At 37.7% G+C, this 13,407-nt stretch overlaps 1 protein-coding gene across 2 annotated transcripts; it reads left to right on the top strand.

Annotated features, from left to right (window-relative positions):
• Positions 1-1,133: 1,133 nt before the first annotated feature.
• On the top strand, positions 1,134-13,332 carry LOC113062906 (protein sel-1 homolog 1-like). Of its 2 annotated transcripts, none has more exons than XM_026232972.1 (21): positions 1,134-1,725; positions 1,865-1,905; positions 2,214-2,325; positions 2,648-2,815; positions 3,098-3,203; positions 4,840-5,002; positions 5,239-5,292; positions 5,384-5,443; positions 5,757-5,838; positions 6,220-6,374; positions 6,553-6,609; positions 6,691-6,759; positions 6,845-6,922; positions 7,015-7,077; positions 7,161-7,248; positions 8,068-8,216; positions 8,300-8,465; positions 11,259-11,333; positions 11,862-12,034; positions 12,422-12,550; positions 12,641-13,332. In XM_026232972.1, exons 1-21 carry the CDS (start codon positions 1,656-1,658, stop codon positions 12,845-12,847), a joined length of 2,265 nt encoding a protein of 754 aa, XP_026088757.1. In that variant the 5' UTR covers positions 1,134-1,655; the 3' UTR covers positions 12,848-13,332. The 2 variants fall into 2 exon arrangements, with proteins under 2 accessions (XP_026088757.1, XP_026088756.1); XM_026232971.1 differs by having other exon boundaries at positions 1,135-1,725; positions 2,154-2,325.
• Positions 13,333-13,407: the final 75 nt, after the last annotated feature.

Here is a 13,407-nt window from a genome sequence, read left to right as displayed (position 1 = left end):
GCTAAATATGAATCGCTTTTTATGAAAAATAGCAGACTAAGCATTAGTCTGAAGCATAAATTGGCATAGGTAGTAAAAATCAGTTTCTTTCACTAAAATATTCTGTAAAGGGGTGGTTGATTGCAATTTCACTTTTTTAACATTAGTTAGTGTGTAATATTGATGTTTGAGCATGTCTTCAAAGTAGCAGCACTGAAAGTTCAATGCAAGCGGAGATGTCATCTGGCAGTTTAATGCCTGCAAAAATGTTTCGTCTGGGACTACATCGAGTTAATTCCTGGGTTCGTTATGTCATGAACCCAGATAAACCCTACCCCTGGGAACACGCACAGACAGTAAAGGGAACACGCAGCAAAGGGGGCGAGGCCATGTTGTGCAGACACACACATGGAGCAGTGGGAAGCCATTTATGCTGCGGCACCCGGGGAGCATTTGGAGGTTCGGTGAAAATGAAGAAAAGATGAAACAGATGAAAAAAAGATATCTGTGAACATTAAACACTTCTTGTATACTCTGCCTGTCCCAGTTAATTGCTGGAAGCCCACAAACATCTGTGCCCTTACAGTGAAAAAAAGGTGCCTGGATTCTTTTTGTATTTGTTATTGCATGTGCATTAGAGTTTATGTAATGTTTGAAAGAAGTATGTTTGAATGTTATTTCTGGGCATTCCAGATATAGATAATGAACTATTGAAAAACGGAGTAAGAGAAAAATATGTTTGCTTATCAAGAAGTGAAAGTCGAATTGATCGTATAATCCTGATTCCTCAAAAATATACTGTTGTAATAAAACAAAAAATAAATGTTATAACTTATAACAGCCTCAGAACCGGCTTTCGAACAATTATATCGCTTATGTGTGTGGATTATTTGCAGACTATTTAAAATATTTATTTCTAGTATTTCTAATAATAATATAATATCTGATATTTCCATATTGTTTATTTCACACACAGCTGAGAGAGAGTCAGCTGTTCCGAGGCGTTCCCACATCTTGCAAACTGTCGTGTGTACTTCTGCTCCGTTCGCGTATCTCAGGCACCTTGTGTGTGAACATCTGATTGGTCAACTGACTCTTGGAGGGCAGCGATTGGCTGATTTCTCCGATAGCGTCTCCTGATTGGTGAAGCCGCGGCGGATTAGGAAATAGGGGGTCAGTCAGTGAACAGAAATACGCTGAAACACTAGAAATCATATCGACGACTGTTGTGTTACTGAATTTAACCAACATTGCAGTTGCCTTGGAAACTTGGAAATCGTCTTGTAATATTTTCATGGTCCGCGACAGACACGTCATTAGTCTCTGAGAAGTGTTATTTGTTTAACGTTAGCTGTGCTAGCTGTGTAAACAGGCTGTTATTGAGTTAGTTAACGTTACACTATTGAGCTGCTAGCTGAAAATGCTTTGAAAAACGTGTTCATGTCCAGTTTATACGAATGGGTTGTTTTATTATAATCCATTTTTTCTCTTGGGAGAAGTTTTTGATTGATTGGCTCGCTGGTCAAGTTCTATAGCTAGTCGATTATGCAGTTAACTGACAGATTTATATAGCGAAATGGCTAGCTAGGACAACAGATAGTTAGTGTGTAGATTTAACTAAGTCAGGTTTTTAGTCGTCCACACACTCACTCACACGTTTTGCACACTCTGGCAACATGAATCCCACTACGAAGTCTTGTCTCCTTATTTTGGCTTTAGCGGTGACTTTGGAAGTGACAGCTGGTGGTGAGTCACAGGCTCTTCTTGAATCATTAGGAAAATGAATGTTTATTTAGTCGTTAACTCAAATGTAAAGCTATTTAACATTTACATTCAATATATTTTAATGTGCTGTAAACGTCACTGTTTGGCATCTTGATTACAGAAGTACTTCCAGATGATGAAGTTGCAGGTGGTGAGTCTAAGGTAATACAGCATTAAAACATAATGACACATTATCAGAGCCATGCAACTTGCACTTGGGTATCAGTGTTTTTTGTGTGTTATTAACAGAAAATAGAATCCATGTTCTTAATGTAATGTTTATGGATTTATTCAAAAGATCACTGTATACACTACATATAAATATATACACATACACATATGCATGTGAATTTACATTTTGTTTCAACAGTCGTACTAATGTTTTCTGTCTCTGGATTTGTCAAAATCAGAGCAAAGATGGTAATGAGGGCTCCAAATTTGTGGTGGGGAATGCGTATGTCCCTAAACAGACCCAGGCTGACAGCAGTACAACAGACAATGAAGAGGAGAGTGAGGTTGAGGGGATTGAACAGGAAGACCTTCCAAGTCAACCTCCGCCACAAGAAGAGCGTCATAAAAAAGGTGAGTAGATCCAGATGGGGTCTGCAGGTGCATCCTGAATAAGATGTAGTATTCTGGTTTTGCCGTTCATTTAGCATAATATTTATTCATCTTTCTTTACTACTCAGCTAATCTTTTGCTCCCAGATGCAAGGTTTTGATAATGTATATGTCACTTATCTTTAGGTTTTACGGCATAAGATCTTTATTTGTTTTTCGTCATCTCACAGTTTGCGATGTTTGTTAAGAAAAGAAACCTGCTCACCCATGCATTCACGTGTGTAGTTGGTTTCCTGTGAAAGTGTCTGGTTATTGTGTCATTTTCTCATTGGTGTTTATCATAGTTCCAGTGGTGATTGGTGGAACAGCCTCTGGAGAGCCCTGCGTGTTTCCATTTCTTTTCCAAGATAAAGAGTTTTCGGAGTGTACTACTGAAGGCAGAGTAGATGGGAGGCTGTGGTGTGCCACAACGTACGACTACAGCACTGATAAGAAATGGGGCTTCTGTGAAAGTGAGTGAGCTGTTATTGGTCAAATACTTTAGTGTACATAATATTATAAAAATGAATGATATTGTTTCATATTGTGAATCTACAGTCTACTTGAAAAAGTATAGTACTTTAGTTGAAAGTTCTTGGCATTTTAGTAGAAAGCTATGCTCACTACTTCTGCACAAGTAGTCTAGATATGAAGAGCTCAGTGCTAACTTTACAGACCTTTATAAATCAGTTGTGATTTGCAGCACTTGCAGTTTTTATACCACATGCATGTAATGTGTCCATCTGTCCTCACAGCGGAGGAACAGGCAGAGCAGAGGAGGTTGATGGAAGAGGCTGAAGAACAGTACCAAGACACAATTAAGATGCTTAACAGCACCAACCGAAGGAGCCAGAAGAAAGAGTGAGTGCTGTGCAGCCATATTTTTCTTGCAGTGCTCTTTCAACAGTTTAATTGTTATTTGTATTTAACCTACACTGTCTGAAAATTTTTGCAAAAACTGCAATTTAAGGCCCAGTTCCAATTCTATTTTAAACCCGTTCCCATTCCCTATGCCTACCCCTTGCCCCTTGAAACATAGTGTCAAAGGGTAGGGCTGAAAATATTCCCCCCCAAAAATGGGACACCACTACTACACTGTAACACGTCATCATACGATTTCGCAATGCTCCTATGTTTATCACAAACTCAGATGTGCTGTAAAAGATAAGTTACCTGCCACCAGACTAGTATTTATGTTGTCGAATCATCGCATATCAATAAAATATTTTGTGACTCTATCATGCAGTCAGTTACATTAGTGAACCAATTTTTTTGCAAACATTTCTTTGGAGAACATAAATGTACATATGAACACAAGATTGAATGCAACATAAAACAAATGATTATTTGTTATTGAAATCCTTATAAATGCCAAAAAATGCTTGCTCGGGCAGTCATATTGCCGTATGCAGGGAAATTTATCATACCTCTTCGTTTGAATTGAGGTTCCTGAAAAAACTTAGTTTGAAAGGCTATCTGGCCCTTCCCCCCACCCCTTCACGTGAACGAGCGAAAAGAAGGTGAAGGGGAAAGGGGTAGAATTTGGATTGGTACTAAGCCCGTAGCCTGTGCAATACCCTCAAGGACAAATCTTTGTAGCTTAACTACCCCTAAAGTATTTGAGTATTTGTACCTTAAAGGCACGATATGTGATTTCTGCCGCTAGAGGGCGCATATTCAAATCAAGCAAAGAAACAAAGGCATAGTTTGATGATGCCATGAGTCATGGGAGTTGCGTCTTCATCTCCAGAGCTGATGCAATCTGAAGGGACACGGGCAGAAATCATTTTCATGGATGAATCTAATATGTTAAGAAATCTTTAATATCACTGTAGTATGAAACAGGGTGGGGCTGAAAGACGTTGAAGCGAAACAAGGCCACTGAAGCGATTGATAATGAGAGACATGACTCGAAAGCAGCAGAGCCTTTTTTATGCCACAGTCGACTGCTTTTGCTCTTTACGGTCATGTAGAGTAAAGCAGCGCTGTTTTGTCATACTAGATGCATTGGAGTGTGTTGAAAGTTCTGTTGTAATCCTACTCTCATTCACTCGGCAGCTGCTGTGTATAACAAAGATTAGTTTTCTGTCCAAACATGTATCCAAACAGTTGCTCACCCATCTAATAAAGCGTATAGCATATTAAAAAAAATCTTAAATGTATCCACAAACTGTTTTCACAAAAGAAATTACAAATACATTTATCCTGAGTAGCAATCAACATATTAGAATGGTTTCTGAAGAATCGTGTAACACTGGAGTAATAGCTGCTGAAAGCTTTGCCATCACAGAAATAAATTACATTTTGAAATGTATATTAAAATAGAAATTTAAATTATAACAATATTTTATCATTTTACTGTTTTTACAGTATTTTATTCCATTAAATGCTCCCTTGGTGAGCATAAGAGGCTTCTTTCAAAGTCAAGAAGTCTTAACAACCACAAACTTTTGAATGGCAGTGTATATTCATATTTATGTTGATTTTTGTATTACAGGTTGTATGACAGACTCCTGAAAGTTGCAGAGATGGGTCATACCAAGGCCATGGAGAAGGTGGCATATGCCATGCTGTTTGGAGACCACTTACCCCAGAGCATTCCTCAGGCAAAGGAGATCTTCGAGAAACTGGCACTGGAGGGCTCCCCTAAAGCCCAGACTGTAATAGCAACCGTTTATTAACTAAATGTCATCTTTGTATGATAATACTGATGCTTTTTTTGTCCCGTGACTCATTTCAAGCCATTTGTTAAGAAAAGCAGCTGTGTGTGGGGTTGTTGTATCACTGCTGTGCTATTGTATCAGGAAAACTATTTTTTTTTATTTTTTAATATCATCATTATTATTTATTTATTTCTTTTTTACATTGAGGACCCAATCAATTTGTGTTCACACAGGCACTTGGCTTCCTATATGCTGCGGGATTAGGAGTGAACTCAAGTCAAGCAAAGGTATTCTCTGATGATGTTTATCTAGAAAGCAAAGCATCTTTATTTTAAATGTAAATGTTTAATTTAAATGCTTTCTTTCATCTAATTGCAGGCATTGGTGTACTACACCTTTGGAGCTTTGGGTGGAAACTTAGTAGCACAGATGATTCTGGTAAGAATGATTCTCTGTCCTGTGATGATCTTGTTCAACTCAGGAAAGTAGACTTAATGACTGACTTATTATATGTGTCAAGTCTTCATTTGACTTTGCATATATCAAGTTTAGTGTCTAAAAAAACCTTTGGATCTATTGAAATTGTGACCGACATGTTGAGTCTGTTACATGAAGCAAAATTGAAACCACAGATCCTGTTGCACCATAATTTATCCATGACTACTTTCTCAAGGAAAGGCTTGTGTGGCCTGCATTTCCTGGCTCTGCCGTCTACTAAAAGCCTTTCTCCTTTTTATTCTTTTCTTTTCAGGGCTACAGATATTGGGGAGGTGTTGGGGTTCCTCAGAGCTGTGAATCTGCTCTCACTCATTACAGACTAGTGGCCAATTACGGTGAGTCTTGTCACATCTCTATGCAGTCCTCATACATGTCTAAACATGTCTAATTTCAGCACAACATCATTTAAAAGAAGTTATCTGGATCCATGGATATCTAGATATCTTGTTTACTAACTATAATCATGGTCTCTGTGCCTTTATTCCCCAGTCCAAAAAAAAATTGTTTGAGACTTTTTCATTTTTTTCCTCAACACTGTGAACATAAATAACTGTAAAATGTCTGACATCGTTTATTGTTGGTTTGAATTTTGCTCCTTCTGCTCACCTGTAATCACTGGTACTGCTCAATTTTTCTAACTCGTTTCAGATCTGAATTAAGTGGTAAGTCTTAGTAACCTAATACAATGTTTTTTTTTGTTTTTTTTTTTTTATTAGTGGCCAGCGATGTATCCCTGACAGGGGGCAGTGCAGTACAGCGGATCCGGCTCTTAGATGAAGTGGAAAATCCTGGTTCTAGCAGTGGAATGCTGGAGGAGGATTTAATCCAGTACTACCAGTTCTTGGCTGAGAAAGGAGATGTGCAGGCACAGGTAAAAGAAAACCTTTTTGGATTGGTCTAAGAAGAATTTTAACCAGTTGCATTATTTGAAGTTGAACATAAACTGTATCACTGCAGCTATTTTGTCTTTTTCATATTTTGTTGTTAATGGCCTTGGTGATGTACTTGTATTTTTGATTATTACCCTCACATTAAAAAAAATTGTCTAGGTGGGTCTGGGACAGTTACATTTACATGGAGGACGAGGTGTGGAACAGAATCATCAGGTAATTTTTTTGGGCTCTGCCAACTTATGTGCATTTCATCTAATGGTTTTATAGTTATTTTCTATTTGTCATTATTTTCAGCGAGCGTATGAGTACTTCAACCAAGCAGCAAATGCAGGGAACACACATGCAATGGCGTTCCTTGGAAAGGTATAGACTTGAGTCTTTTTTTAGTTTTCCTTGACTGTAGCTTAATGGTCTCACTCTTGTATTAACTCTCATTCTGTTGTCTCAGATGTACTCTGAAGGAAGTGAGTATGTGCCTCAGAACAATGACACGGCTCTGCATTATTTCAAAAAGGCTGCTGACTTGGTGAGAATATATATATTTTTTTCATGTCTTGATCCAAAACTTTATTTTCAGGTGTTCTCCTCTAATGGGTAATTTTAATTGGCATCTTTAAGGGAAATCCGGTTGGCCAGAGTGGCCTTGGTATGGCTTACCTGTATGGAAGGGGTGTTCCTGTGGTGAGTTTCCTGGATGGGTTCAACTGAACATTGTGCAATTACTGAAAGACCTTTTGAGTTATTGTTTCTTCTCAATCCTGCAGAACTATGACCTGGCACTGAAGTATTTTCAGAAGGCTGCAGAGCAAGGATGGGTGGATGGACAGTTACAGCTGGGAACCATGTACTACAGTAAGTGTGTAAAGCGATTGCGTGTGAATAATTTGCTTTCTTTTTTTCCCCTTCACTTCTGTATCATTACCTTTCCTGCTGTTACAGCAAAAGGGAAAAAAGGCAGCCATTTATGACACTAAGGAACAGATTTTATTGAGCCATTAAAGGCCAATTCCACAAAAGTGTCATTCATGAGGTTCTATACATTCCTTACATGTTGAATGTTAGATTCGATATATAAATAATGCATTCATTTACTAAAAAAGTTTAATACTAATATTTTCATAGCAAATACAGAAGTGTGCATATTCCCAACAATTGCTTGGCCCATGCATCAGAATATAGAACAGTATAAAGTATTCTTGTTATTATATAAAATCATTTTAAAATAATTTCATCAGACATTCAAATTAATTTACCAGATGTGATGTTCAAATGATAATACAGTAACAACAACAACAAATATTGCTGATATTTTATAATTAATAGACCCGAATTTAAAACAAATATAGAAAAGCTTTTTTTCAAGTGTTGCTCTGCTCTAAAAATACTCCTTCAAAACCTGTTTCTGTTGTTCTTTTCCCTCTTTCTACCTGCTTGTCTAGCTCACTGTTGCACCACTTCAATAGCGATTTGTCTTATTTTTATCTTAAATCACAGCTGACTCCTTTTAGTTTGGTTGCCTCGGTGATTGTTGCCATGACAAACTCCCACCTGCATTCTGCTTTGACATGATCTTGACAAACAGTGAGGACTGAGAAGTGTGTTAGTCATTTCAGCTGGTGGGTGTTGAGTATTAAAAGTGCATTCATGACTTTGACTTTCTGCATATTTTAGATGGAATCGGGGTGAAACGTGATTATAAACAGGCTCTTAAATTCTTTAACCTGGCTTCTCAAGCGGGTCACATCCTAGCCTTCTATAATCTAGCCCAGATGCATGCCACAGGGACTGGGGTCATGCGCTCCTGCCACACTGCAGTTGAGGTGAGACATTATTTCGTCATGCATAGCCATGTTTCAAAACACTTTTCTGATAGTTGACGGTATTTGTATGTTTGTGAGACCAGCTCTTCAAGAATGTGTGTGAGCGCGGCCGATGGTCTGAGAGACTCATGGCAGCATACGGAAGCTTTAAGGAGGGCGACATTGACTCGGCTCTAGTACAGTATCTCCTGCTGGCTGAACAGGGCTATGAGGTCGCCCAGAGCAATGTGGCCTTCATCCTCGATCAAAGTGAGTCAGTGCTCTGCTCTAGACCCCCCACACCTACATGCATATTAATTGTGGTATTTTGTCACAAGTTGGTCTGAGAGCAAGCACCAGTGTTTTTCTCATACTTTAAATCTGTCATAATAGTTCTCAAATCAGCCAGGATCTGCCTTGAAATTAGAATTTTGCTTTTCAACCATATCTTTATTTAAAAGATATATGAAACTTCAAGAAAAGAAAAAAGGTTACTTCTATTTAAATGTCTTTCCATCCTCCCCTGACCATAATCAACATTTTGTAATAAAGCACAGATTTCCCATTGTTATGAATTGTTTTTATTTTTAGGCTTGGAAAGGTCATTTATGTATAGCTTTTAAATTTCTATATAATATACTTTTCCAAAGAGAATATAATTATTAATATTTATGTTCTGTTATAAAATATTTTAAATATAAATGTGTTCTGAAAAGATTTTGCTAGATAATGAGCTAGATGTTACTTGTCATGAATGAAATGTCACTGACATGCTAATGAAAAACTGCCCTGGAAATCTCTATATTATGATAAAAAAAATGTATTGTAATTATTAATATTTATTATTTGTATCATCGTCATTGTAAGCAACCGGATAGTAAGTTATGAAAATTTACGTGTAAAGATGTAGCAGCTCTTAATAAGCACAAATGCTATTTTGGGGATTTCCGTTTTTCATTTTCCTTCCTAATTTTGAATGCTTCCCTATTCACATTCAAAAGTGTGAGATGACAAAGTTTGGTATCATTTTAAAGGAAACCCTTTGAAATTACATAAAACACTGTTGAAATTGATAAAAATGACAATATATGCTGTCTGTGTTATAATAAATAGGGAAAAAAACAAGGCGCTTTTTTATTTTATTTGTGTAAACTGAAGTTTGAAATAGTATAGCTCAGGCAATGAAGGGCCTAGTAACTTTAGACCAATTTCATGTTTTTCTAGCACATGTCAGCTAATAGAGGAAAAAAGAAATTTCTTTCTATCTTAATCTATGCAAAAGTTATTCTATTCCAACTGAAGGAAGGAATAATACCATTTTTGTACAAAATTTTAGTCTAAATAAGTATGAAGTCATCTTTTGCACACTTGCAGTATGGAATAATGTGATATCTGTATATTATTTTACAGAAAACACTCAGAAGTTACATAAAAAGCTGCTGTTTGTGACAAATAGTATTATTTATGTTGTTTCACATATGATGAACCATCTCAATACAATGTGCTTTTTTGTGTGTGTGTTTTGTTAACAGTCTTTTAAATCATATTGCGCAATAGCGACATGCATAGAATTATTAAAATATCTGGTCTGTCACAGTCTTAAATAGAATCCACAGTCTCCAGCTTAATATCATTTCATTTATGTCTATTCTGCATCGTGTAGAGATTGAGAGACCTTGCCTGTCTCAAGCATGTATGATATTTCATATTTATAGCGTGTCTGTTTGTTATTATTCAAAACCAGCGATAAATCCGCGTCCCCAAAGCTTCAACGCGAACTTCGGAGCGTCAACAAACTAATTTATGTTCATCCACCCAGTATACTGTACTGTTTACTGTATATTCACTGAAATGCGGTCAAATATGAAAATTATGAAAATAAACAGATAAGCTTATGGCTAGCGGAGCTTCGAGGCTTCAAAATAAAGAATGAAATGTATAAAAGCAAGTATCACGCGTATACGCTTACCAGATGCGCGTCCTGACCTCTCCACGGCGACGGTGGTCCTCCATAACTTGTATTATGAATATTATTCATTGTTAATCCGGAGATTCTTCCGCGTGTAGTTTCCCCCTCGCGTGGTCTTTGTTTAGAAGCAGCCAAACACTCAATTTCCCTTCGGCCAGCGGTTCTGTGACGTCACCGGACGGAAACAGGACGGGGCAGTAAGTGACCCCCCTGTTGCGGCTATTCGCACCTCTGACTGGTTCAGACGGCTTTTGAGTGACAGCTATTAGGACTAATAGCGCTTCACAAAGAGATCAGATGTGTATAGCAGGAGAAAGGCTTTAGTGCGCATCATATGAGTTAGAGGTCTGGTCAGCGCTCACAGGGCTTTGGACCTCTATTGCGCACTTGTACAGAACGCTTTATATCTCAGCAATGGAAGCACGCAGAAACGTAAAAATGGTCTTGTTTGAAAGAAGAGATTCTAATCTAAAAGATTATATCGAGTATATAGGTATGTGTGGCTGTTTGCGGCTGACTGAAGTGGATAAATAATAATTTGCAATGAGGTGAGAAATGTTACATCGCGATTCTGTTGAAGATCATTCGATCTGTGATTGTCACACAATAAAATGATCTACATCATCAGATTCCTGAGAATAAGAGCTTTCTTGTGATATATGACTTGACTGTTTTGTGAAAAATATTTTAAATACACATTCTTATGAAAAATTATTCGCAATCGTTAGACGGAAATTTGTAGGGGGGGAAAATATATTTCTTAGCTTAATTTGACTACTTTATGTATCATAAAACCCCAATTAATGGTATTCTTTGTAAAGAAAACACTCTAAGCTTTCAAATGAACCCATATATGGGCAAATCCCTTATAAGGAAGGGTGTGCAAATGAAACGAGAACATGTTGCATGCTATTTTTGGACCCGGTACCGGGTCTGCAGAGTTTAAGAGTCACAGAATCTTTGTGAAGGTAAAGCAGTCTGCACCGAAAGTCATCATGTTTACTGTCTCTTGCTAAATTAAATCCAAGCTATCTTAAGCCATTTCACATTTCACATAAAAAGAAATCTTTGTTCTGTGTCTGTGTGTTTTTCAGAGGGGTCACAAATTTTCAATGAGAATGAAACGTATCCACGGGCTTTGCTCCACTGGACCAGAGCAGCTGCTCAAGGTTAGAGTGTTTTCTTCAAACCCACAGTCACTCTAGCTAAATGCCAAAATGCTTTGATGACCTTACAATAATTATAGTGAGACAAATATAACTGCTTACTCCATGGCTCTCTCAAATACTTGATTCTGATTGGAGATTCACAGCATCCTGTCGTCTCACATTTCAGTATCATTGCTGCTTAACTGTATTTTGCTGTTGTCCCTGGCAACCATTCTTCTACACTGTGACACTTTTGTCATACTCATTACTTTCATATTATTCAGTTGATTTAAATATTGATGAAATAATTTCACTATATCATGCCCATTCATTCACTTGGTACACATCTACGTAATAAGCAGGATAATTTAAAGTCATACAATCATTGTTGCAAAATAAGCTAAATGTGTATATATATATTATACATTCAACAGCTTCATAGTCTCAAAAGGTTTATTATAATAATTTGTTATAGTATGTGTATATTTATATGGCTCTATGAAGCTGTTGAATACCCATTATCTATTTTCTCTTTTGTTTTCTTCGCAGGCTACACAGTGGCCAGAATCAAGCTGGGTGACTATCATTTCTACGGTTATGGCACTGATGTGGACTATGAGACTGCAGTCATACATTATCGCCTGGCATCTGAGCAACAGCACAGTGCACAGGCCATGTTCAACCTGGGCTACATGCATGAGAAGGGCCTTGGTATTAAACAGGTGAAATATCTGTGCATATTTACAATTGTAAGATGTATTATTTGATCAAAAACAGTAAAATGGTGACATTATTTATTACATTTTGATATAACAGTTTTCTATTTTAATGTATTTAAAAATGTAACTTATTCATGTGATGGCAAAGTCTCCAGTGATAGTGTTGAAACCAGTTGCATTTTTCAGGATTCCTTGATGAATTTAAATTTTAAAAGAACAGTAATTATTTTAATTGGGAAAATTTCTGTAACGTCATAAATGTCTTCACTTTCACTTTTGATCAGTTTAATGTGCCCTTTCTAAATAAAAGTATTCTTTTCTTTCTAAAAATTGTACTGATCACATTTGATCTGTAGCATAATTTATTTATTTTTGATTGTTCCTCCACAGGACATTCATCTGGCTAAACGTTTCTATGATATGGCTGCAGAAGCCAGTCCTGATGCCCAGGTTCCTGTGTTCCTGGCCCTCTGTAAGCTGGGCTTCGTTTATGCACTACAGTACCTGCAGGATCTCAATGTAAGTCACATCCGTCAGTGAGCATCCACCTGAAATCTGGTTTGTCTCTATTCAAGGAAAACCAATAACATGAATCTTTTTTTCCTTCAGCTGAAGGAGCTTCTATCTCAGGTGGATCTTGACCAGTTACTGGGTCCAGAGTGGGATCTGTACCTCATGACTGTCATTGCTCTGCTCTTGGGCACAGTGATCGCATATCGGCAGAGACAGCACCAAGCCATACCCAGAGCCCCTCCAGTGCCCCCTAGACCTCCGGGCCAGCCTGAGCAGCCTGCAGGAGAGCCTGAGGAACAGTGAGAGAGCAGAGATCAGGGTGGAGGTGACCGAACAGGACTAGGATATGGGAGAACAAATTGAGGCCCATTAGCATCTCTTTCTCTCGGGACATACGATGACACCAAAACCCTGCTGTGGTCTTTAATCCTATAAACCCCAAAAGAGCTTCCAGGACTCTCAATGCCATGTCCAGCCCCTCTTTAGGCTTTTAACTGTGGCTTGGAGAAAAACTAGACAAACTTCTACAATATCTTAAATGTGCACCTCAGGGTTTTGCCAGGTGAAATAACATTTGTGCAAATCAATGCTCACTATGTGGGGGGAAAAGACAATAATGGTGAATGAACTCCATTAGTTTGTTTCTGCTTTTTGCTTGCCACTGTGCTAAAAGCCAAGGATCTAATCTACTTCGTGCAAAAGGACAAAAGTAGTTTTCACTAGCACTTTCACTGTCTTGATGTCTAAAATGTGCACATTTACAGATGAATAAACTACACGGTAAGTAGTCTAAGGTTTGCAATCTTTCAAAAGGTTTTGTTATTGCCATAAACGCTCACCTTGCCAAATGTTGAATCACTGAG

Source organism: Carassius auratus, chromosome 45 (assembly GCF_003368295.1).
Source record: "Carassius auratus strain Wakin chromosome 45, ASM336829v1, whole genome shotgun sequence".
NCBI lineage: Eukaryota > Metazoa > Chordata > Actinopteri > Cypriniformes > Cyprinidae > Carassius > Carassius auratus.
Note: the sequence above shows the minus strand (reverse complement) of the source record. Positions and strands in the feature narration are given on the sequence as shown.

Coding starts and splice junctions, on each gene's coding strand:
- LOC113062906 (XM_026232971.1), top strand. CDS start 1,656: ATGAATCCCACTACGAAGTCTTGTCTCCTTATTTTGGCTTTAGCGGTG. Junction 5,444..5,756: donor TAGTAGCACAGATGATTCTG/GTAAGAATGATT, acceptor TTTTCTTTTCAG/GGCTACAGATATTGGGGAGG. Junction 12,035..12,421: donor AGGGCCTTGGTATTAAACAG/GTGAAATATCTG, acceptor GTTCCTCCACAG/GACATTCATCTGGCTAAACG.